Here is a 25,278-nt window from a genome sequence, read left to right on the forward strand (position 1 = left end):
CATTCTTTAGCTCACTCAGCCACCCCAGTTCAGACATGGCCGTATGCAAATCAGTCTGACCCTGTGCCTCATGGGAACAGTCCAGCCCGAACTGCCAAGCCATGTCTTCCCTGGACCGGAAACAAGCATCCTGGGACCGGTTTCGGATTCATAATCCTCATCAGCCAGGCTATCTTGAATCCAGTGGCCAAGTGAGCAAGGGACTCACGTCTGAGCATACCCTGCCACACTTAGGGCGAACAAAGCGATACAAAAGGGGATGATGGACGGAGCATTTGAGCAAATCAAACACTCACCCCCAGTCAACTGATCTGGGTTTAATCCATCACCATTCTTTAGCTCACTCAGCCACCCCAGTTCAGACATGGCCGTATGCAAATCAGTCTGACCCTGTGCCTCATGGGAGTTGAGGGCGGGTGGTATGGTGTGGTTCTTATCGGTGCCGATCGAAGCGAGTTTGCAGTTCTCACTCAGAACCTCATTTGTCTGCCAAAGTGATCTAATGCGTGACCTCCCCTGCAGGATTACATTTTCTGACGCACTGCTGAGTGTCCTGGAATCTGTGATTACCTTCCCACTGTCCACCATATGGTTTAGAGGGGTTGTCTGTCGGTCACCTTTATCAGCTGGTCTAATGCAGTTTCATTTATGTTTTGCTTCTGCCCAACGCTGCATACAGCATTGGGCCCACTAGAGCCATTATCATTCTTCCTGATGAGTGGCTACATACAACATTAGGCCCACCTGAGCCCTTATCATTCTTCCTGATGAGTGGCTGCACTTTGCTTGTCCACAACGTTCCCGGCCACCAAAGATGTAAGCCTTTTCAGGGGCCCAGATTTACAGATCAATGAGCTTTTTTTTCGTGGTCTTGCGCTATCGGTGACCTATTTTGAATACTGTTCCCTCTTTGTAACAGTATGTCAGGTGTACTCTCTGCTTGATTTTTTTACTTCTAATGGAGAATCCAAAGATTTTTGAGTAGACGCCTCACTCACTTATTGTGACATGCTTCATCATTGGCGCCTATCCACACCCTGGTAAGATGATACTACCAGGGAGAACTCAACCATGGTTGGAGATGGAAGTTCTTAGATAAAGAAAAACTGGTTATGCAGGGACTCAGAAAAATGATGTATTAAAAATACCTCAAGGTCTTATTTTATTAAATGGGTACCTCAGGTATGGATAAAACCATGAATATTGAGGGTTATATTGAAAGACAATTATTCAATTGTTCCCCTGTTCTTTTGCCGACATGTTTCGGCCCTTGCCAAGAGCCCAACTGGGTCTGGGCCCTTCATTAGGGCTGTCTCATCACTGTCCCTACCTGTTTTAGTGCACGTACTCCATGCAAAAAGTGTTCGCTTAATGCTCTCACCTGTCTTTTTTACTCAATTCCTTTTTTTCAGAGGATTTTCTGTAGTGCAGGTAAAACGAGAGAAAGACTGGAAAAGGAGAGTAGATTATGTTTTGCAATCTGTTCTGACTGTATTACTCATGTTAAAACTTGTAAGTATCATGGACCATGTATGTGCTGTACACAAATAGCATTAGGCGTTACTTCTCGTGTCTATACCTTTGTTTTGTCCCTGATTGAATCAGTGTCTGATCTGTTCTATGATCTCATAATCATCCCGGTGTACCCAAACGTTACATATCCAGAGAGACTGCTGGGGATAAGGTGTCTGTTTCTATGTAGTAAACTAATGTCTAGGTCTAAATCTTTTAGTGTTGCATTTGTGAAAGTGAATGTGAAGTTATCTTTTTCCTCTACATCTTGTGTCATTCATACCAGTACTTCTTATGCTTATCCTCTATGGTGTCTCTTCGAGGGTCATTCTGTACGTGAGGGATGGTGCCATCTTGTAGTCACACACTTTTGGGAAGAAGATGGGGGAAAGCACATTATAAGTACAGTGAATGGTTTATTTGAAAAAAAAGTTATATATATCCATAACTATATATTTTCTTTGCTTCTTGTTGCTGGGGATGGTAGTTGTCACATTAATGCCATATCTATTGAAACTGCCTTTCTATTTAATAATTTGTTGCATGTAGTTGTTATTGGTCAACTTCTGGTGGTATTCTCTACATTTTTCTTCTCACCTTCCTATTTTCCCGTCTCAATATATACGGAGTTTTCATTAGTAATGAGGACAAACTCCCTTGTACAAAGAAATCTATAGCCCTTCGCTGAGGGTGCGTAAATGTAAAAAGCTGTATGCTGTATGCTCATGGCCCCCCCCCACGCAGACACGAGGACTGCCACCTCTCCATGGCTAATTTTGTGAAATGTGGGGAGAACACCACCTCCCAGGACTATATTGAAATAGGATGCGTGGGGGCCACCTCCCTGGGGCTAGTATACTAAAAAACATGCCCCCCACTGTCCCGGGGACCACCACCTCCATGCAGCTATTTTGAAAATGGGAGGGGGTGCAAGGCCCCCCTCCTCGAGTCGTTAGTGACCCAGGGGACCGCCACCCCGAGGGTAGGCTGCCGCAATGTCCAGGATGCCCAACCCCGGGATATTGCAGTTTGCTATGGGATGGCAGAAGCAGTGCTCCCGCCATCCCATAACAAACAGTATGCTCTGCTTTGACCAAGCGAGAGCATTTTGCTCTTGCTTGGTCCAAGCAGGGCAGACTTTGCTTATTACACCCAGGGAGCTGCATCTTAGCAGCTTCCTGGGTGTAAAATGCAATGCAGGCTCCCGCAGGAGGCAAGAGCTGTCCGGGACCGCGGGGGCCTTCAGGTTCCCCCGGCCGTCCCCAAGGAGATGGCCATTCCCCGGGGATGGGGTCCGCAGGGCCAAACAGGACCAAGAGGGGGGCCGCTCAGCCCACTCTCCTTTACAAATAAAATGGCCAGGCCCCGGTGGATGGGGTCCCTGAGGCTGAAATTGGCCTGGGAAGGGGGCCGCGCAACCTCTCGCCCTAAAAAAAAATAAAAAATATTATAAAGAAATGTCCAGGCGATTGGGTCCCGGGCTGAAAATGGCCCAGGAGCCCCCCCCTCCTGGGCCATTTTCAGCCCGGGACCCAATCGGGTCCCCCTCTCTCCACTACTCTGCAAACGCTCTTCCCGGCATACTCTTGGTTGGGGGATGAATTCCCCTTCATTGCTCAGGGTCCCTCCAGTAAACCCCACACAGTGGGGTTGCTGAGAGAGGGTTGCAGCCCACCCCCTTTCTCCACCACTCTGCAAATGCGCCTCTTGATGTACTGCTGGTGGGGGGATGAGGTCCCTTTGCCTCATGAGGCCCCGGGACTAAAGTGGACTTCATCCCCCAAGCAGCAGTGCGCCAGGTAGCATGATTACAGAATGATGGAGAAAAGAGGCGTGACCTCTAACCACCTCTCAGCAGTCTGGCTGTGTGGGACTTGGAGACAAGAGAAGGGCTAGTTTGCCCCCAAGGTTCCTCTAAAGCCAAGGGGACTTTATCCTCCAACTAGTCGTGTGCCAAGAGGAGCGTTTGCGGAATGGAGAAAAAAGAAGCCGTGGCCACCGACAACTTCTCAGCAAAACCATTGTGTGGGACTTGCTGGCAGTAACGGGGGATACTTGGCCCCCAAGGACCCTCAATAGCCAATGGGACTTCATCCCCCTACTAGTGGTGCATCAGGATGTGCACTTGCAGAGTGGTGGAGAGAGGGGGGGTAGCCTGCTATCCGATCGCAGCAATTCTGCTGTATTCTTCTGGGACTTACTGGAGTATTTGGTGATGCAGCAAACGCAACAAAATTTGTTTTATTTATTTATATGTTTATTTACCTCTAATCTGCTATAATCCGTAGTTTACGACCCCCCCACACTGCTCCTCCCTCTCCTCACGTCAGCGCCTGACAGCACTCCCACCACGGGCCGCTACTGGTCGTTACTTGGAAAGAGTGCAAACCACTGCAACTAGCTACCCCCATTTCTAACAAATGTTTTGTAAACTAAAGAAATTGACCTTTCATTCCTTCTCTTCCTATTCAAGTAGTATGATGTAATGTTGCATTCCACTTCTTAAGATTAGAAATTGTATTTTCTCTCATGCCACTTTCCTGTATTGTCCTTGACTTTCCAGTGTTAATTGTATTTGTGGATGCATTGGTATAAACAATAATTGAGAGCAAACTTTCTTTGGCTGTACATGCAAAGAATTATATAATTAAAATGAGTTTCATCTCTATTACTACGACTTACCTACATTGTAAAATGTTTTAAGGGACATATTGCTTTATCAAGCAAACAATACATAAATGTTGCCTTAAAATCAAACTCTCTTAGTCTATAAGCGTATGTGAACATTAATGCAGCTATTTTAAAGAAAACACCTCTGATGACCTGCATAGCTTAAAACATTTTGCATTAATCCATCAAAGAATGTTTTTTGCACCTTTTTCACTCTAGATCTTATAACCGTGAATACACGCTCTGTTTTAATCTATATATTCAACCTATTGCAGAGAAACGTGAGGCATCTAAAGATATTTTCTAGCATGTCTCCCAGAGCTGGGATACTTTGTGAGCTTGGTTAGCACTCAAATTATGCAACGGAACTCCATGAGCTTTATAGAGACGTAGCATGAACGGCCACATGCATCAAGTGATTTAGGAATCGCAAACGGTGCGAATCACAAAATTCGGCCGTTTGCGATTCCTAAATCACTATTTGGGATGCATTAACAAAAAATACAAGAAATCGCTATTTTTTGCGATTTCTAAAAATGCGATTGCATTTAAGGAATCGCAATTTACGATTCCTTAAATGCAATGCATGACACTTAAAAAAATTGCGAATTCGCAATTAGGAGGAAAAAATTACCATGAGGTTGGACCTCATGGTAATTTGCGAAAAATTAGAAAAATGCAATTTTGTGCATTTTTCAAACTGTCATGTTGTGCACACACATGCCATTAGGGCATGTGTGTGCACAACATATGTGCATAGATTGATTTCAGGGGTGCAACAGGGTGTCCTTTGGACACCCCTGCACCCTTGAAATCGCAATCTCAATTTGCGATTAGCTAATTGCGAATCGCAAATTGAGATTGTCTTCCCATTCATTCCTATGGGTCTTTTGGCTCATAGGAATCAATGGGAAGGGATTCCTTAATTGCGATTCGCAAATTGTGAATCGCAATTAAGGAAAATTAAGAAATCGCAAATAAAATTGCGATTTCTTAATGCATACCAATTTGCGATTTCTTAATTGCGATTCCTTAATTTTTGCAATTAAGAAATCGCAAATGGGCACTTTGATGCATGTGGCCGGAAGTGTCATGGAAACGAGGCATAGTTGTATGGGGGCTGTATCTGTAATGAGACTTTACTTCATTGTATATGTCAGTCAACCTAGAGATAGAAGCCCATCAAAATGCAACATTTTGATATTGTACATGTGTCAGTGTTGCAGTGGTCATTAAATGCTTTCTTCCGATGTATCAGAACCTTCCTGAGTCTCAGGCTAAGCTTTATAACTCACTCACACAAAAGACGATGGGAGGAATGTTTGCCCTTTGTCTAACCACTGGAAGTCGCTCGGGTAGCATCCCAACCCATCAATCCTTTGCTCACCATGCAATTTCAGTTTGGACCCAGCCATATGAAAATCAGTCTTAACCCTACTCCAATGGAAATAGTCCAGCGCGAACCCTTGCATACTGTGCCATTGAAACCATGCTGCACCTGACTCAAGATCCCCAATCAGGGCACAATTGGTCTTGGGTTGCTTGTGCTCCAGTTCACAGAGGACCCGGCTTGATAGTTCAGACTGGACTGTGCCTATTGGAGTACGGTTAAGACTGATTTGCGTATGGCAGGTTCTAATCTGAGGTGGCTTTGCAGGCACAAGAATGATGGGTTGGAATGCTACCCCTGACGATTGCCAGTGGTTAGTCTTATTACAAGCATCCTCCAATCACCGTTTCTGTGTTTAAGCTTAATATCTCTCATAGAAGGGCATTAATGAAAGGTACAGTTGGCTACAGAGGGCTAAAGCACTGCAATATAGCATGAAATTATTATTAATTTATGCATCACTTGTTTCTATAGTGCGAACCTATTATAAGTAGAAGTGCTGATACCAGGATGACCTTGAAACATTATTTCCTGGCCCTTAGAGGGCATGCAGGCGCATGTATGAATGTTGAGAGAAGTGTGGCTTGTATGAAGACTTGACATTGCTTCAGCATGTTTGGTAGGCTTGTAGCCAAGCAGCACATAGACATAGATTGTAAAGTAATGCTGCCAGAATGAAGGCTGGTGCAACAGGAAGTTCAGGTGGGACGGTGATAGCATAGGAGTGTAAGTGCAGACCGTGATGGGACCTGGGTCATTGTTTATGTGCCGTGCTTGAGGGCCAGAGATGTGCTCCAATGGTGGTGCCGCAAGCATATCCACAGCTACGAGGTTAATAGAAAGAATTGTGCCACAATATCCACCATGATTTTGCTAAGTTGAAAGTTTTCGATCGTAGAACAACATTCAGTGGGAGTGGAAAACATGTGTTTGAGGAAAATTCCACTGATGAAGGGGAAGTATTTGTGAATATTCCTGATCTGGGTCTGGAAGGAGTTTCTCAGTTTAGCCCGTGAAAATCATTCCTCTAAGTTAAGTTACGCTCTGCTTATTATATCATTTATGTTCTGAGCAAGTACAGATCCAAAAAAGTCTCACTGCAACTGGGGGTCCAAAGAAAAGTTATTTCGTGATTTTTTTTAATGTTGTTTTTACTACAATATAAACCTATCACATGTCTTTTCAGTATCTTCGAGTAGTTCGTTGTCAAAGGAATGACAGTGAATGGCTAAGCCATTTTTCTTGTTCTTTGCATAAGGTGTTAGATGCTGACAGTTCAATCAGGACCCTGAACGAAGTGCTTAATAGTATTCTCAATAGATGTTGTGATGAACCCCAGGCTAAAGTGTAGAAAACTCTAAACATATTGACAGTAACCAGTTTACTGGTGTGTCTTCAGCGTTTTGCCAGCTGAGAGAAACTGGGATGTTGGTTGAGAGTGGCATTAACCTTGCGCCGGCAACAGCCACAATGCTTGTCAGGGTGATCCACAAAGTCACTAAATTAACCTGTGCCTGTAGCATCGCACTAAAGCAGTCAAGCTTAATTTAGAGGCGATATGTAATATATTTATGCAGCACAAAAACAATAATAAAGGGAATTCACAACACATGAAAAGATCTCATACTAATTTAGTAAATTTTAATAAGTAAGTCATTTAACCCCTTCCATGCTGATGACGAGCTCAGCTCGTCATGGCATATACCTCTCAGGTGCTCATGACGAGCTGAGCTCGTCATGACCACACCCGTTTTTGTTGCTGTCCAGCACAGCAGGGGAAACTACCAAGCAGCGATGTGGTTAAAAGAAAAACAACAAAATCACAATAAGTAGAACTGGAGTTACTCATTTTAATGTTTAAGGTAATAACTAGGGCCTAAATGATCAAAGCTTCAACCATGTAGATCTAGTCACTCGAGACCAGGTCAAAGTGAAGAAATACAGAGTTGGAGCGGAAGTCAGATACAAGAAGTGGATTGGGCCCAGTCAGCACTTATCTACGCACATACAAAAAACTTCATCAAAAAGTCTCTGAAAAGGTAGAAGATCAGTGGGGCAAGGTAGCAGGTGGTGTTTGAGGAGGAAGTGTTGTCATTGGGGAGCCGCTAGACAAAGCCACTATGAACATTTCTATGTTCAGACTTAGGCTTTTTTTGGAAGCCCAAAATCTCCAGCGGGAAGAAGTTGGAGGCTGTAGCCAGCGAAAGCTCCACCAAATACCCCTTTGTTGAAGGACTGATGAACAGGATTTGCTGTGGCAGAGAAGAACATAGTGTAAGCTATCGCAAAGTCAAGCTGACCGGTGGTGCACCTTGGGTAGAGAGATGAGCAGGTTGGTCCAACCCTCCTCTAGGTTCTCAGAGTACTTGTTTGCCAAAAAGCTTCTAAGTCTCAAGTTATGGATTTTGGCTCTCTGGGCACCTTTAACACCATCCCCAAGGGTCCAGGTTTGGAGGGGGCTCCTTTTGGGAGTTAGGACTCAATCAGGCTCGGTCCAGGTACAGGTTCATGATGGTTTGAGCCTTTTCTGTCCGTAAGGCTCTGGTAAGGTGGCCAACCAACTAGCCCTTGGAGCCACTCTGGTAGGCCTTGGTTCAAGCAGCAGGGCAGGCCTCTGAGGATTCAAGACATGATTCAGGTAGCAGAGCAGTCCTTTCGGGTGCAACACAGTACACAGCAAGCCACAACAGCAGGCAGTCCTATGAGAGTCCTTCTGCAGATCCAGAAAATGAGCTGAAGAACGGGACTGAGGGTTCTATTTTTTATACCTGTCTCCTTCTTTCAAATGGGAGATGTTTCTAGAGAATTCCCTTTGAAGTGCTTGGAGTTTCCTGCCTTCCCTGCCGTATGTCCAAATTTTGCATGAACAATACAGCAGTGACAGGTTAAAGCAGGGCACAGCATATTTATTTGCAAGTGGGGCTGTGCCACCTCTACCTCCCCATCCTGCCAGTGTTGGCCCTTTCAGGCGCACCTAATCAATTTAATATGTGACTGTCTGGGAAGAATAAACAAAGTCAAGCTGCACCCAGTCAAGTGTCATAGGAACAGGACGTAGGCACCAACTAGGCAAGTCAGGAAAAAGCCAACTTTCTAAAAGCGGCATTTTCAAAATTATAACTCAAAATCCATCTTTACCATCAAAGAGGATTTTAGATTATAATTTATTATACATTACACAAGAAATGTTTTGGTACCCAATCCAGTGGTAGCAATTATTAAAAGAAATAAGGTGACCCAATGTTATCCTGTGGGAGAGGTTGGCCTCAAAGTAGTAAAAAACACATTTAAGAGTTTTTTCCACTAATAGGACATGTAAAACTTTAAAATACATGCCCAACCTTTCAATTACAATGCACCCTGTCCTGTGGGCTAACTATGGCCTACCTTAAGGGTGACTTACATGCAATAAAAGGGGAGTTTAAGGATTGACAAGGTGGTTATATTGCCAAGCTCACTTGGCAGGGATGTATGACATTACAACGCATGCTATTACAACGCATGCCTTTACGACGCAAGTTTTACAACGCAAGTCGTTACAACGACTTGCGTTAGGGGGCGCTGGATAGTGAATAGTTTAATTTACTATTCCAACTCCAGTCCCCGTGGATAGTAGGGAAGGTGTTGGATAGTAAATTAAAACTATTCCCTATCCTAGAGCGCCCCCCAGCCCAAGTCGTTGTAAAAGTTGCGTTGTAATGGTTGCGTCGTAAAGGTACTTCGTTGTAACAGTTGCGTTGTAAAGGATGTTTACCACTTGGCAGTCATAAAGCTGCATTCAGGCTGCAATGACAGAGCAGAGATATGTTTTAAGGAGCTACTTAAGCAGGTGGCACAATACGTGCTGCAGTCCACTAGTATATTTTTTACAAAACAAGGGAACCCTACAATTAGAGAACCTGGGGCATTCTTTGTATGTTTTGTAAACAGTGGTTCAGTCGGGCCAGAGGTCCTGTATAAGCTCCTTTTTTTTAAAAATGGAAAAATAATAGAGAATAGGTTCCGTATGTTTTTAATCATGACTCTACAATATTCAGGGTCAGAAATGTGCAACAATTGTAAAGTACAACAACCTCCAAACACATTAGTGTATATTGCAATTAAGTTAGTCATTGCAGTATGTAAGATGATATTTTAATATATATATGATCCTGTGCGCACAGATAAGTGAAAAAAGATGCTCTAGTGGATGATTGGAATAATAAAAATATGCAACTCTTAAAGAACATAACATTGTACTCCTATCAATGAATTTATATAATAAAGCCAGGAGTTTAATATGGTTATGAGATCGACGGCGTTTCAATCTCAAACATTTGAGATCATCTTCAGGACAGCTGTGTGAGCACCGAAAAAGATGAAAAGGAGCATTTTATTTACAGGCCCTGGGTATGATGTTATACCACTTTACTAGGGACGTATAAGTACATTAAGTATGCCAATCATGTGTACAGCAATTGTACCATGTTTTTAGGAGAAAGTACAAGCACTTTAGCACTGACTAACAGTGGTAAAGTATGCAGTGTCCTAAAGCCAATCAAAACAAATTCAGCGAAATGAGAGAAGGTGAAGGCAAACAGTTTGGAGGTGACCCTGCAGTAAGGGCCAAGTTCAACATAAATTGATTGTTTTTACTTGGTACTGTAAATTGCTACAGTTAAAGTTCTGGATATAGACTATGTTAAACCTACTGTCAAGAAACTGTCTAAATAGGATTTTTGAGCAGTCATGCTGTTTGTTATAGACATCAAATGAAAACCTGAGAACAATTTTGTTATTGTAAAATCTATGCCGTGTCACGGATTTTCTCAGGTACGCTACTCATATTTTCTTTTACACAAGACGTTTTAGAAGTTCAAGCCTTTATAAGGTGAATTCCTAATTAAGCATGCTGTTCCTATTACACAACTTAACGGTCTTATTATATTTTTTAAATAGGGCGACTGAAAAAGGCTGGTATTTATATGCTGACAGTTCAAATGGGAAGTATGGGGACTTTGCAGATATTATGACTCCGGTTGTTTCATTTACTGGACCAAAATGTAAACTGGTGTTTTGGAGCCATATGATGGGAGCAACAATAGGCTCCCTCAAGGTAAGGGATGAATTCCACACAAGAAGCTAAACCAATTATTCCACACCATGCTCTATTTAAAGATGTTGTTATTACACAGAGAGTTGCATGCAGCAAGCAATGTTAACATGGTAAAGCCCCAAATGATGGGAGAACAACATTTGGGAAGGACAATTTTTTGATATTTCAATAAGTTATGTGATAGTCCTTTTTATTCAATGGAAGGCAGCGAGTGTTTCCGAATAGTATCAGTAATTCTAGATAAACAAATGAATTTCTTAATAACTGCATTCATTCTGTGGGCTCGATGCAGGAATATTTTTTTGAATGTATTGGGAGAGGAAAAATGTGAACACCACAATAGCATTGACAAAACCCGAGTTAATTGAGTAATGGGAAAAATGTTTAATCATTACAGCATTTGAAAGTACATTACATAGACGATGCAGATAAAAATGCTATACCCAGTAAAATGCTTGATAGATGTGCAGATTAATTCATTTTATCTCCAATTGCTGAACAAGTGAATGTTCGCCTGCCATATTAATATACTTCATACAGAGTATTTATTCTCAATCTCAGAAACAGTCTTTTTGCAATTGTATTTACGTCGTGTACTGTACATCACATTGATAAAGTTTTGTAAAAGTTTACATTGTGTTGTACTGCATTGTTAAATGTTGTGTTGTTTGTCTTGAATACAGCTTTAGCATTCAAATGTTCTCTTTGTTCAAACAATAAATAAGCTTCCAGACAGTGGTCTCTGGGCCACCCTTGTTGTGCAATTGGTTAATTTACTGTCAAACAATAGTGAAATCAGGCTCCAGGACGATATGTCTAATACGGGAACGCGTCAGACCTCAATAGCTATGAAGTATTTGGGGTATTATCTGATTTATTTCTGTGTTAATACCACAACCATAATGTGATTTCCCTGCCACCGAAATTTAGTGACATTATTTTACTGAACTGGTGTGGCTGAGTGAATTAAAGAATGGTGATGGATTAAACCCAGATCAGTTGACGGGGGGTGAGTGTTTGATTTGTTCAAACGCTCCGTCCATCATCCCCTTTTGTATCGCTTTGTTCGCCCTAAGTGTGGCAGGGTATGCTCAGACGTGAGTCCCTTGTTCACTTGGCCACTGGATTCAAGATAGCCTGGCTGATGAGGATTATGAATCCGAAACCGGTCCCAGGATGCTTGTTTCCGGTCCAAGGAAGACATGGCTTGGCAGTTCGGGCTGGACTGTTCCCATAAGGCACAGGGTCAGACTGATTTGCATATAGCCATGTCTGAACTGGGGTGGCTGAGTGAACTAAAGAATGGTGATGGATTAAACCCAGATCAGTTGACTGGGGGTGAGTGTTTGATTTGTTCAAACGCTCCGTCCATCATCCCCTTTTGTATCGCTTTGTTCGCCTTAAGTGTGGCAGGGTATGCTCAGACGTGAGTCCCTTGTTCACTTGGCCACTGGATTCAAGATAGCCTGGCTGATGAGGATTATGAATCCGAAACCGGTGCCAGGATGCTTGTTTCCGGTCCAAGGAAGACATGGCTTGGCAGTTCGGGCTGGACTGTTCCCATAAGGCACAGGGTCAGACTGATTTGCATATAGCCATGTCTGAACTGGGGTGGCTGAGTGAACTAAAGAATGGTGATGGATTAAACCCAGATCAGTTGACTGGGGGTGAGTGTTTGATTTGTTCAAACGCTCCGTCCATCATCCCCTTTTGTATCGCTTTGTTCGCCCTAAGTGTGGCAGGGTATGCTCAGACGTGAGTCCCTTGTTCACTTGGCCACTGGATTCAAAATAGCCTGGCTGATGAGGATTATGAATCCGAAACCGGTCCCAGGATGCTTGTTTCCGGTCCAAGGAAGACATGGCTTGGCAGTTCGGGCTGGACTGTTCCCATAAGGCACAGGGTCAGACTGATTTGCATATAGCCATGTCTGAACTGGGGTGGCTGAGTGAACTAAAGAATGGTGATGGATTAAACCCAGATCAGTTGACTGGGGGTGAGTGTTTGATTTGTTCAAACGCTCAGTCCATCATCCCCTTTTGTATCGCTTTGTTCGCCCTAAGTGTGGCAGTGTATGCTCAGACGTGAGTCCCTTGTTCACTTGGCCACTGGATTCAAGATAGCCTGGCTGATGAGGATTATGAATCCGAAACCGGTCCCAGGATGCTTGTTTCTGGTCCAAGGAAGACATGGCTTGGCAGTTCGGGCTGGACTGTTCCCATAAGGCACAGGGTCAGACTGATTTGCATATAGCCATGTCTGAACTGGGGTGGCTGAGTGAACTAAAGAATGGTGATGGATTAAACCCAGATCAGTTGACTGGGGGTGAGTGTTTGATTTGTTCAAACGCTCCGTCCATCATCCCCTTTTGTATCGCTTTGTTCACCCTAAGTGTGGCAGGGTATGCTCAGACGTGAGTCCCTTGTTCACTTGGCCACTGGATTCAAGATAGCCTGGATGATGAGGATTATGAATCCGAAACCGGTCCCAGGATGCTTGTTTCCGGTCCAAGGAAGACATGGCTTGGCAGTTCGGGCTGGACTGTTCCCATAAGGCACAGGGTCAGACTGATTTGCATGTAGCCATGTCTGAACTGGGGTGGCTGAGTGAACTAAAGAATGGTGATGGATTAAATCCAGATCAGTTGACTGGGGGTGAGTGTTTGATTTGTTCAAACGCTCCGTCTATCATCCCCTTTTGTATCGCTTTGTTCGCCCTAAGTGTGGCAGGGTATGCTCAGACGTGAGTCCCTTGTTCACTTGGCCACTGGATTCAAGATAGCCTGGCTGATGAGGATTATGAATCCGAAACCGGTCCCAGGATGCTTGTTTCCGGTCCAAGGAAGACATGGCTTGGCAGTTCGGGCTGGACTGTTCCCATAAGGCACATGGTCAGACTGATTTGCATATAGCCATGTCTGAACTGGGGTGGCTGAGTGAACTAAAGAATGGTGATGGATTAAACCCAGATCAGTTGACTGGGGGTGAGTGTTTGATTTGTTCAAACGCTCCGTCCATCATTCCCTTTTGTATCGCTTTGTTCGCCCTAAGTGTGGCAGTGTATGCTCAGACGTGAGTCCCTTGTTCACTTGGCCACTGGATTCAAGATAGCCTGGCTGATGAGGATTATGAATCCGAAACCGGTCCCAGGATGCTTGTTTCTCGTCCAAGGAAGACATGGCTTGGCAGTTCGGGCTGGACTGTTCCCATAAGGCACAGGGTCAGACTGATTTGCATATAGCCATGTCTGAACTGGGGTGGCTGAGTGAACTAAAGAATGGTGATGGATTAAACCCAGATCAGTTGACTGGGGGTGAGTGTTTGATTTGTTCAAACGCTCCGTCCATCATCCCCTTTTGTATCGCTTTATTTTAATGTGAGCACTTGAAAGTCGTATTTCATTGATTTCATTGGAAGGCGAGGGATTGTTTTTGCTTGTTGTCTGTGGGAGTATTAGTGAAATATTTTGGTTAAGCAGTTGATACTAAAGGTTTTTCTGCCTATTTCTGGTATTTGTTTCTGCTATGTTGCTTTGGTAACATGGTAATATGTGAAATGTCTTGGTTATTTATAAAACATTTTTTACTGAGTGCCAGGCCCTTGCGTTTTCTTGTTAGTTGCTGGATGTTTTGATTTCCCTATCTGTTTCTTTTGCAACTATCTTGCCATGCCTGTCAGTTTCTGTCTATATATTTATTTTTCTTTATCTATTTGTTGTTCTGTCTCAATCAGCTTCTGTCTAGATGTCTCTATCTCACTACCACTTTATCCGCCTTTCTCTTTGTATCTGTCTCTAAGAGTTAGACCTGTCAGCCTTCTACATTCCATTTTTCAGAATTTGTTTTGGTTGACATTAGGACTCTGTGCACATTACAACTGCTAGTCAGTACTAAAGTGCTAGAGCTCACTCCCTAAAACATGGTAAAGTTGACTTACACCTTATTGGCATTTTACATTTACTTATACGTCCCTGGTAAAGTGGTATGCCATATAACCAGTGCTGGTAAATATAATGCTACTAGTTGGCCTGCAGCACTTCTTGTGCCACCCACTCAAGTATCTCCTAAAGCCTGTCTCAGGTCTGCCTTTGCAACCTGGATGCAGTTTTAAACTGCCAATTTCATTCGGTAAAATAAACACTTTGCAAGGTCTGTAACACACTTTTTATTACACTTGAGCTATTGCTGCTACTGGGTTTTGCACTACCTCCTTTTGCACATTTTGATACAGCACCATAATTGACGAGACACGGAGGACCATTTTAATGCTGTGGTAAGTTGAATATAGTGCCATGAGCCTAAGAGCCATAAGCCCATAATTTACTTTGACCTAGTCCTCCATCAGTTACGTGCGTTTCATAATTTATTGTTCATCATAATGATGATGTAATCCTGTGTGTATGTCATGAATCTTTTATTATGTGTTTTTTTATTTGCAAATTATTGTAATGATTTTTATTAACTGAATACAAAAACTGCCCTTTGTAACACATATAAGTCACCCCTGAGGTAGACCCCAGACAGCCCATAGGACAGGGGGCATTGCAATTAAAAAGTTAGACATGTACTTTTAAGTTTGTACATGTCCAGGTAGTTCAAAACTCAGAAATGTGTTTGTCACTACTGTGAAGCCTACCTCTCCCATTGGTTTACCGTATTACATTTAATAATTACTAACCTTTGATTGGGAACAGGTAGGAAAGTCATGTTTGGTTTCTGAGAAAATGTAATTTAAAATCCTACTTAAAGCTAAGGTCATATTTTAAGTCACAATTCTGAAAATTGCATTTTTTGAAATGTTAAATTTTCTTCTCCCAACCATTTGGTTCCTGCAGCCTGTTCCTGGGTCACATGACTAGTTGTGAGTGGCAGTTGGCCTTTGCATATTCTTCCCAGACTGCCAGACCATAGAGGATCTAGGTGTGCCTGAATGGGCCATCACTTCCAGGATGGGGTGGGCAGAGCAGTGCACAACCCTGCTTACACATCAATAGGCTGGGCCCTGCTCACACACAAATAACTTCACCATAGCCTTTCATGCCTGTAGCAAGGCTGGAGCAAGGACAGGAATGCAAGATGTTCAGGACATTTGTGTGGGGAGGGGGCGCATGAGGTTTGGCCCAGTTCAAAGAAGGCACCAGGGATAAACATTTGACACTCAGATCCACTCTTCAGTTTACTCCTGCACCTACAGAAGAACTCTCAAAATGTGTCTGCTGCTGTGGCATACTGTGTAATTTAAAGGGACTGCTTTGCTGCACCAAGACTGATTGTTCTGCTGCCTTCTCTGAGACCCAGAGGCCTTCCCTGCTGCTTGAGCTCTGCTCTACTCCTTGAACCGATGACTTCCAGAAGTGACTCCACAGGCTAGTTGGCTGGCCTCCTGATCAGAGTCTAAGGAACAGAAAAGGCTTCAACCATCTTGAAACCTCACCAGGAACCTGCCTGAGTCCCAACTATCCCAGATAGCCCAAATGCTAAACTTAAAACTTAGAAAGGGTTTGCCAAAAATGCTCTGAGAACTGAAAGAAGACTGGTGCCTACCTGCTCATTGAGCCATCCAAGTTGCATCACTGGTCAGCCTAATATTGTGGCAGCTCTCACTGCGATCTTCTCCGCAGCAGGAAATCCAGTTCAGCAGCTCCTAACCAAATGGTTTTTTGGCCTAGTAGAGCCCTTGTCAGCTGCAGCTTGAAACTTGATCTCACTGGAGATTTTGGACTTCCAAAAAAGGGACTAAGTCTGAATGAAGTAATCTTCATGGTGACTTTGTCCAGCAGCTCCCTGATGATGACACCTCCTCCTTGGATACCGCTAGCTGCCTTGACTCACTGAATTTACCTTCTCAAACATGTTTCCTTGGAATTGCTTTGAAGTCCACAGGTAAGTGGCGGTCGGGCCTGTAAGAAATTAGGTTACTGGTTGAGGGGGGCTGAAACTGGACTCATGCAGCAACCACAATTCTTGTCAGGGTGATGTTACAAGCAAATACCAAATTAACCTGCGCTCAACCCTTTGGTAACCTGGCACAGAGCAGTCTGGCTTAATTTAGAGGCAAAGTGTACAGTATTTATGGAGCACCTCAAACAGCAATAAAGTGAAAAGACCACACAAAAGAATACCACACCAAATTTTAAAAAAGTGCATTTTAATTAACCAAACAAGACTAAAGTGATATCCAATCAATAAAACTGGAGAAAGCACAACCTGTGGTGAACTGGTCGCACCAGACCAGGACAAAGTCACAAGTTCAGGCCGACCACGATGAAGTATGGGCCGGCTACCAGGACCCCAGTTAAGCTCATTAAACAAGAGTAACTTAAATCCTATTTGCTCAGCAATGTGAAGTCCTTGAGTTGAGTTGTGCTGGGTGACAGCAAGAAACTGTCAACGTGGCGCTTGCGACGCTAGGTCCTGAACCAAGGTGCATCATGCAGCGAAATCAGTGACTGTCAATCGAAGCTTACCATGCGATGTACTGAGTCATTATCAAGGAAGCCACTGGAGCTTTCAAAGACTTGCACAGCTCTGCATCAGTGCTGAGGTTGAGGTGCGTTGCGCTGGGCTGTTGCTTGTGAAATCACCGGGGCTTGCGATAAATTGCTTCTAGATGGGCCGGTTATCAGGCCAGCTATCCAATTGAGATGTGTTGTGCAGGGTCAAGCTGGCAGAGCTGCCGAGTTGATGCACAGTCCTGCGTCAGAGCAGCAGGTTGTGGGGCCAGTTGTCATCATCGAGATTCGTCATGCTGGATGAAGCTTGTGGAGCTTTCAAGGTGATTGGCAGTTCTGCATCAAAGATGCGTGGCACAGAGATGCTTGTTGAGTCCTGTAGCTTGAGAACAGGAGGTCAACCGACTGACTCTTGGAGATCTTGGAGTTTTGGGGCACACGGGCAGGCTGGTTTCAGCAGGGCAGCTCACAGCAGAAGAGACCTGGTGCAGCAGTACATGGGCAGTAGAGCAGTCCTTGGGCTGCAGAGCAGGTCAGCAGGCGACCCTTCAGAATTGGGCAGTGCTTCTTCCTGACAAAGTACACAGGTCCAGAAATGATCTGAAGAGTTGGTGTCTGAGGTCCAATATTTATGCCTGGTGTCTACTCTGAAGTTGGAGAAGCTTCTAGAGGATTCTCTTTGAAGTGCTAAGATTTCTTGTCTGAGTATCCACAGGCCCAGAAGTGTACTGAGGTGGTGGTGTCTGAGGTCCAGTAGTTCTCTCCAGTTGTGCCCTTGGCGTGGGTACTTTACATAATTACGTGCTATTTGCGATAAACACTTACTGCAAAAATTAAATTTGCAGTAAAATCTTTCCAGCAAACACATGGCAACAACAGAACACAATCCACTGTTGTTTCTGTAGCTTTGATTTGTGCTTTTTATGTGTAAAATGGCTCCACGCATAAAAGACTTGAGGCAAGGTTGCATTGCACACCAAAATAAAGTGTGAAATGGCAGATTTGCTATACCGCTATCAACTTTGGCGTGCTTCTCTCTATCTGATTCTCTGTCAATATTGTCTCTGTGTCTACTGCGCTATTTCAATCTTCTGTCACTGTCTCTATCTTTCTCTTTCACTAACTGCCTGTCTTCCTTTTTCTATCTTACTTTATCCTATGTCTAAATCGGTATTTTTGTCTTTCTCTTTTTGTACCCCTCTCATTATCTTTCTTTATGGTACTCTTTATGTCTAGAGATATCCGTCTCTGTCATCTGGCTCTATTTAATTGGACTCTATCTCTGTGTTTCTGTCTATCTGACATTGTTCTCTCAGTAGCTAAATGTCTCTTGCTGGCTCTAAATATGCATTGCTATATATAGATTACAGTCTGACTGTCTTTCTGACAGCCCCTATAGCTCTATGGATCTCTCTCTCTTTGACTGCATCTACAATTTTCAACATCCCTGTATTTGCTATCTTTTACTGTCTCACAATCTTTCTCTTTTTAGCTCTATTTCTTTATCACAATCTGACTTTGTCTCTGTCTATCTCTTAGCCTCTATATAGCCATCTTTATTTACATGACTCTCCATCACAATAATTCTATTTGTTTCAATGTGTCTCTGTCTATATTATTGTCTGCTCCTCTCTCTACCTTAGTCCAATTTCTACTTGACAGTTTCTTTCTGGATCTATCTCTGTCTCTCTGGGAAAGTGCCTCTTTTTGCACAGTCACCTCGTTTTTCTTTTTTTTACTGTTCTTGATAGTTTTGATCTCAAATTACTGTAACACTACTGTCCAGCCGTCAGTGTATTTGTTTTGATTAGTAAAATTGGCTAAACCCGAATTGACACATTTATATTCACAGTAAGGACATAGTATATGGTACAAGTAGTACACTGATGGCATGGAAAAGTTAACTATCATCTGTGGACTGCAGCATATGTTGTGCCATCTACTAGGCTGACAAAACATGGCTTCAGGGCTACCTGTCTAGACTGACTCCTGCATCTTTTAAACTTGCAGACATACTTGTCACAACTCTTTTAGATAGAAAGGAAATCTACTTTCAAAAGCTAAAATACCCTAAGTAGGCCATGTAGCCAACAAGGCCGGGGGCCTAGTCTTTAAAAAAATTGAATATTGACCTCTAACCCCCACAAACTCTTTTGTCACTGTAAAGGGCTATAACTGTCATATGAGTAATACTAGAGTTCAGCATAAAGTCATTATTCTGCTATCTTCGGTTTGAGACTAACTACTCAAATAATTCAAACACTATTTTTAATATTTATAAAAAATCCAATTTAATGGTGAAGTCGGATTTTCATCTGCCTTATCTTTTAGTAGGCTAACTGGCGTTAGCCTGCTAGCAGATCAGTCTGCCAGTTTTTCTCTGTAATGTGGTGTGAAAATCCCGCCCAGACCAAGAACAATGGCTTAGGCCTTATGAATGGAAGGCCTGAGTGTGAGGTATATGACAGATACCTGTTCAGGAAAGACGGAGGTAGCCGGCTTTTCCAAAAGCTCCTTAGGATGGTAGCCCTTCCCAAAATACGTTTGGTGTAGCTGAAGAGGTAGGGACTGCTAATTGCCCTAAATACACCACTGGTGGAAAGTCCACAAGCTCCCTTTAGGGGCAGACATATTCTGCTATGTTAGATTTGCTTTAAAATCATGTACTGTGGCATTGTTTGAAGTCAGGCAAATAGGATGTGCTGCAAAGGTGTGAAGGGTGGCTCCTGCAAACCTTCTTCAGATTGGTTAGGGAGTATCAAGGAGTCACATCCAATGACTGGCTAGTGAAACCTCAAAGCTGGCACCTCAACCACATCTTGTCAGGTGATTTCTGGAACTAAGGAAGAAGAGAAGAGGACTAGACATGCTGTTCGAGAATTGTGTGGAGACCTGAGGGGCTAGACCTGCGCCCACTTGTACCTAGGACTACAAAGTGGACTTTAAGGGTCAGTTTGCTGACCTCAGTGTGGCTATAGGACACAAATGATGCAAGAGTCCTTTTCTTGAAGAGCCTATCTGGCCACTACCTACCGGACCTAACCTGCTCCCTGCTTCCTCAATCACCCCTGAGAACCTGGGATTTTGAAAAATGTGGGGTCTCAAGACCTCAAGAGGACCAGTACAGTCCTGCCAATCTGAGTCATAAAAGGCATGATCCCCCCACTTGCAGCTCCTCTGCAGCAGCACATTTATTTTTGTCTAACCAATGTGAGAAGGTGTTTTGCCTTTTGGAATTTTAATCAATGCATATCTCATCCGTACCCCGCTGGAGGATTTCACCCCCTCCACTCACATCCTGCGATCAATGATTCAGTTAATCACCGGATTCAGAAGTGAGCACTCCATCCCGAAACCCCCTAGACCCCCAGCCTCCCTCATCAACATCCCCACTACTTCTCTAACAACTGAACCAAAAAAAGAGACTTCCCGTACTAACTGCAAGCTCATAAACTGTAGATCTGCCACGAAACATGCCACAGAGCTAGCAGAATCTATCCTTAACCATGACATAGATATAGCCTTCATCACCGAGACCTGGCTCAACAACTCATCTCCTCCTATCATGGATGTGCTTGTACCCCCGGGCTTCTCTATCATCAATAAAGATAGAAAAGACCAAAAAGGCGGAGGCTCAGCAATCATTCATAACAACTACCTGTCAGTGACCGAAATTGATACCTTCAATTACAACTCCTTTGAATGCCTAACTGCCAACATCAAAACCAGTAACAACAATCTACTAAACTGCCACCTCCTATATCATCCCCCAGGCAACGCCTTCACGTTCACGGAACACCTGTCAGACCTGATCGCTGACTGCTCTCTCCGAGATACCAACAACCTAATTCTGGGTGACCTCAACCTCCACTGGAATGATAAAAACAGCACTCCAGTACAAAACTTGAATGAGTTATTACAATCCAACACCCTTATCCAGCACTGCTCAAAAGAAACTCATAGCAAAGGGGCAATCCTGGATGTCATCTTCGCCCAATACGACGCAATCACAATAGACCACATCCTTCCTGGCGACTGGTCAGACCCCCATCTAATCCTATTCCACATCTCGCAACCAATCATGTGTCAACCTTCCATCAAAGATCCCCCTACATGGTCAAGAAACCTAACGCAGATCAACACAGCTGACTTAGAAAAAAAAAAGCACCCTCCTGCCCATCTCCCCGGACAGCCTCTTAACTACAGAACTCACATCCCAGTACAACACAGCCATGTCCTCCATCTTAGACCTACTACCCCCAATGAAACTGAAAAAAACCAGGAATATCCCCTCCAGATCCTGGTTCAACAAGGACATCAACGAGGAAAGGAGGCAACTTAGAACCACAGAACGTCTCTGGAGAAAGAATCCCTCCTCCAGCCTCTGCGAATAACTCAAAACAGCAAGAAGAAAGTACAAAAGACATATCAATAATGAAAAAAAGAACTTTTTCTCCACCGCGCTGGACAAGGCTAAAAACAGACCAAAAGAACTCTTTAACTACCCAAGTCCAGGCCTCCAAAGACTTATGGGACAGCTTTGCCAACTTATTTAATGACAAAATCATAAAGATTGAACTATTACTTGACATCAACCTCCATCCTGCCGGCAAAAACTGTGCCCCAGTAATCGAAATTACCTCTAGCTGGCGACCCACAAAATCCTAGAGATCCTTCGACCCCATTCCTGAAGCTGAGATTCTCAATTTAATCTCCTCCTCCTAGACCTCATCCCACATCCTTGACCCTATACCCTCCCAAATGGCCATAAAGCTGTAACTCTCCCTTGCACCACTTTGATGCGAAATCATAAACAGCTCCTTAAAAACCGGCATCATACCAGATTGCCTCAAAGTCGGCCAGGTCACACCACTTCTGAAGAAGCCAGGCCTAGACACCAACGACCTGAACAACTTCAGCCCTATTTCCAATCTTCCCTTCCTAGCCAAAATCCTTGAAAAATGCGTTCTCCGACAACTGAACCAACATATTGACAATATTAATCTGCTTGACCAGCACCAATCGGGCTTTAGAAAAGGCTGTAGCACCGAAACTGCAATCCTTAACATCGTGGATGACATCCACAATTCCCTTGACTCGGACCATTGCTGCCTACTCATCCTCCTAGACCTGTCAGCAGCCTTTGACACGGTGGATCACCGTCTTCTCATCAAGGCTCTCAAAGACCGTGTAGGTGCAGATGAGGTGGTCCCTCTATGGTTCGCCTCCATCTTTCATAATCGCTCCCAAAGGAAAAAGTCAAATCCTTTACGTCCGACCTTCTCCCCGTTAACAGAGGTGTTCCCCAAGTATCCGTTCTCTCCCCTCAACTGTTCAATATATACATGGAACCCCTCACCACCATTCTGAAAAAAGCCAACATCCCCTTCCATCTATATGCAGACGACACCCAGATCTACTTGGAAACCTCCTCCATTAATGACATTCTAAGACTCAATAATACTCTCAGAGAAGTTCAACAATGCTTATCAGCAAACCACCTTAAACTCAATCAGGGAAATAACGAAATCCTCCTCATCTCCAATAAGGAAAAAACCCTGCAAATCATAGAGTGGCTGAAAGCAATCGATGCTCTCTCCGGTAATCTCACCCTGGCAAACTCGGTAAAATCACTCGGAATCACCCTTGATCACAAACGAACCATGACCAACCACATCAAGAACTCCGCAAAGAGTTCCTTCCTCAATCTGAAGCTTCTCAATAAAATCAAACCCCACATTCCACCCATGGACCTCAAACAAGCCACCCAATGACTGGTGTTGTCTGAACTGGACTATTGAAACACAGTCCTCTCCGGTACAGCTCTATCCCACTTGGAGCCACTCAAAACAACTCTCAATGCAGCTGTCACAATGGTCACCGGAGTAAAAAAATATGACCACATATTTCCCGCACTCAGCTAACTAAAATTGCTCCCAGTGGAAATGCGTGCCAGATTCAGAACTGCCTGCCTCACGCACAAAGCACTGCACAATGGGAAACCGGAATACCTAGCCTCTAAACTTAAGAAAGCCGGCCAGTCTTGAAGCCTCAGGAGTTCCAACTCCCTCTTACTCATCCCCCTGAAAACGTGCAAACAAAAAAACGCAGCCTGCTCCTTTGCAGGAAAAGCACCCAAAATCTGGGACTCCATCCCTGTTGACATCAGAACTACCCCCTCCTTTGCAAAATTCAAAAGTTTCCTAAAAGACCTCTACCTCAACCTCGCCTTCCCGAACTGAAATCCGTAACTCACAAGCCTCCAATCGGCAGTCACCTGGCAATGCGCCTCCACTGCCTACCTCATCCCCTCTCCCCAACCCACCACCTTGGTCACCGCCACTCGGAGAAAGTTTCAGCCGAAGACTTTGTCCATGCATCGAGATTACCTCTAGACCTCTCTACCTCAATGGCGCACCTCAGACCTCTAGACCTATCTACCTCAACGGCGCACCTCGGACGCTCAGCACAATTGCAACTTTTGAACACTTATGAACACTTATGTTTAATTCTATATCCTGTATTTGATTTCTCTACCTCCTACTGTAAAGCGCTCAGATACCTTCGTGTCTGGCCAGCGCTATATAAAACTTCTTAAATTTAAAAAAAAAAGACTTTCAAAATTATGAGTGGGAGAAGGCATCACATGTATCAGACTGACAAGAGGACATTTCTGGATAGGAAATTCTAATATTCCCAATCAAAACCAAAAGATTCATTGGAACACTGTCCAACATTTCTCTATATTGCAAAGGCCTGCTCAGATACAACCAGTTGCCTTGCTTCACTGAAGGACTAGGGGCCTGATTACAAAATCAGCGGTCCCACCGCCATAGTCATGTCGGCATCATATTCACTGCCGCTGACTAGGTGGCCCGCCCGCCGTATTACAATGTTGCCTGTTTTCTGTTAGAAAGACCACCAGAGCACCACCGACAAGACAACCATTTGCAAACTTCCTTGATGGCAGTCAGGAGAAAGCAACTGACACAGTGTGATACAGAGAAATTTCACCACCATCTGAATTACAAGTTGACTTTCCCATGAGCCAAGTTTACTGCTTTTGCGACATCAAGATGGATTCAGGTGTGCCACAATTTTGTCATTAATACAGAAATGAAGTGCTCTGGTTGTTCACTATTACATCATGGCAAGCGGCAATAGAACACTGAAGGCTGCTGCTGGAAGTACAATCTTTAGTCAAAATATCGGACTCTTTTTGCCTCACATGGCTGAGGAAGACAGTGTGTTTTTTTATTATGGAGACACCTTCCATACCCTCTATAAGAAAACAATAAAAGAAAACGGTTTTCTTTCAAACACGGTTCACCAAAGATCAGCAGGGAGTCGGCATTTTTCACAGGATAAAATAATCTTAGAACTGTTTATTATTCTCTCTTTCTTTCTATCCATCTCTATCCTCATCTGTCTCTAGCTAGCTGTTTCTTACCTCTGATACCTATATTTCTTTTTTCTATCTGTTTACTTAGATGTATCTGTCTCAGTCTTTATAGATATGTCTTTATCAATCTCTATCTATATACCTTGATTTCCTTTGTCTCTATCTACATGTCTCTCTTTCACTGTTTTATTTGTGTTTTTTTCTCTTTAACTGTGCGTCTCTATCTCAATTTGCCTAGATCGGCAGTCCCTATCAATTCACCTCTGTCACTATGCAACTGTCTTTTTCTGTTTTGATGGCCAACTGTCTACATCTCTATGTAGCTCTACCAGACTTTAGCTGTATCAGTCTCTATTTCTTTGTCGCTATCAGCCATGCACTGTGTGGTAAATGTTCTCCTCACTGTTCCTCTCTGGCTAGATAGTACTATTATTCCTATGACATCATAGAATGCCAGGGTCTCTCTCTAGCTCACTGTGCCTTTCTATTACCTATTGTGGCAGTTGGTCATCTGAGGCTGAGCTGCCAACAGCGAGCTCCTGGTGGGGTCTACCTACAATCTTAACCTGTCTGTCTAACCTGGAAGGAACCTGAATAAAGGATCTTAACTACTAAGTGGACTTGGCCTCTATTCCTTTACTACATTTTGGCGACGTTTTCTAGAGGGTGAACCTGCGTCTGCGCTAAAGAAGCTACTTCAACAAAAGAAACTAAAGAAAGGAACTAAGGACTTTATGAAAATCACATCTACACTAAAGG

The 25,278-nt window shown here is 43.7% G+C and overlaps 1 protein-coding gene across 1 annotated transcript in view; it reads left to right on the forward strand.

The window, feature by feature from the left end:
- Positions 1 to 25,278, forward strand: part of MALRD1 (MAM and LDL receptor class A domain containing 1) — a 2,679,189-nt gene that overhangs the window by 785,823 nt on the left and 1,868,088 nt on the right. The window contains exon 17 of the mRNA XM_078663745.1: positions 10,511 to 10,667. Coding sequence (XP_078519871.1) covers positions 10,511 to 10,667 — 157 coding nt within the window. The remainder of the gene's footprint in view (positions 1 to 10,510; positions 10,668 to 25,278) is intronic.

Source organism: Lissotriton helveticus, chromosome 10 (genome assembly GCF_964261635.1).
Source record: "Lissotriton helveticus chromosome 10, aLisHel1.1, whole genome shotgun sequence".
Taxonomy (NCBI): Eukaryota; Metazoa; Chordata; class Amphibia; order Caudata; family Salamandridae; genus Lissotriton; species Lissotriton helveticus.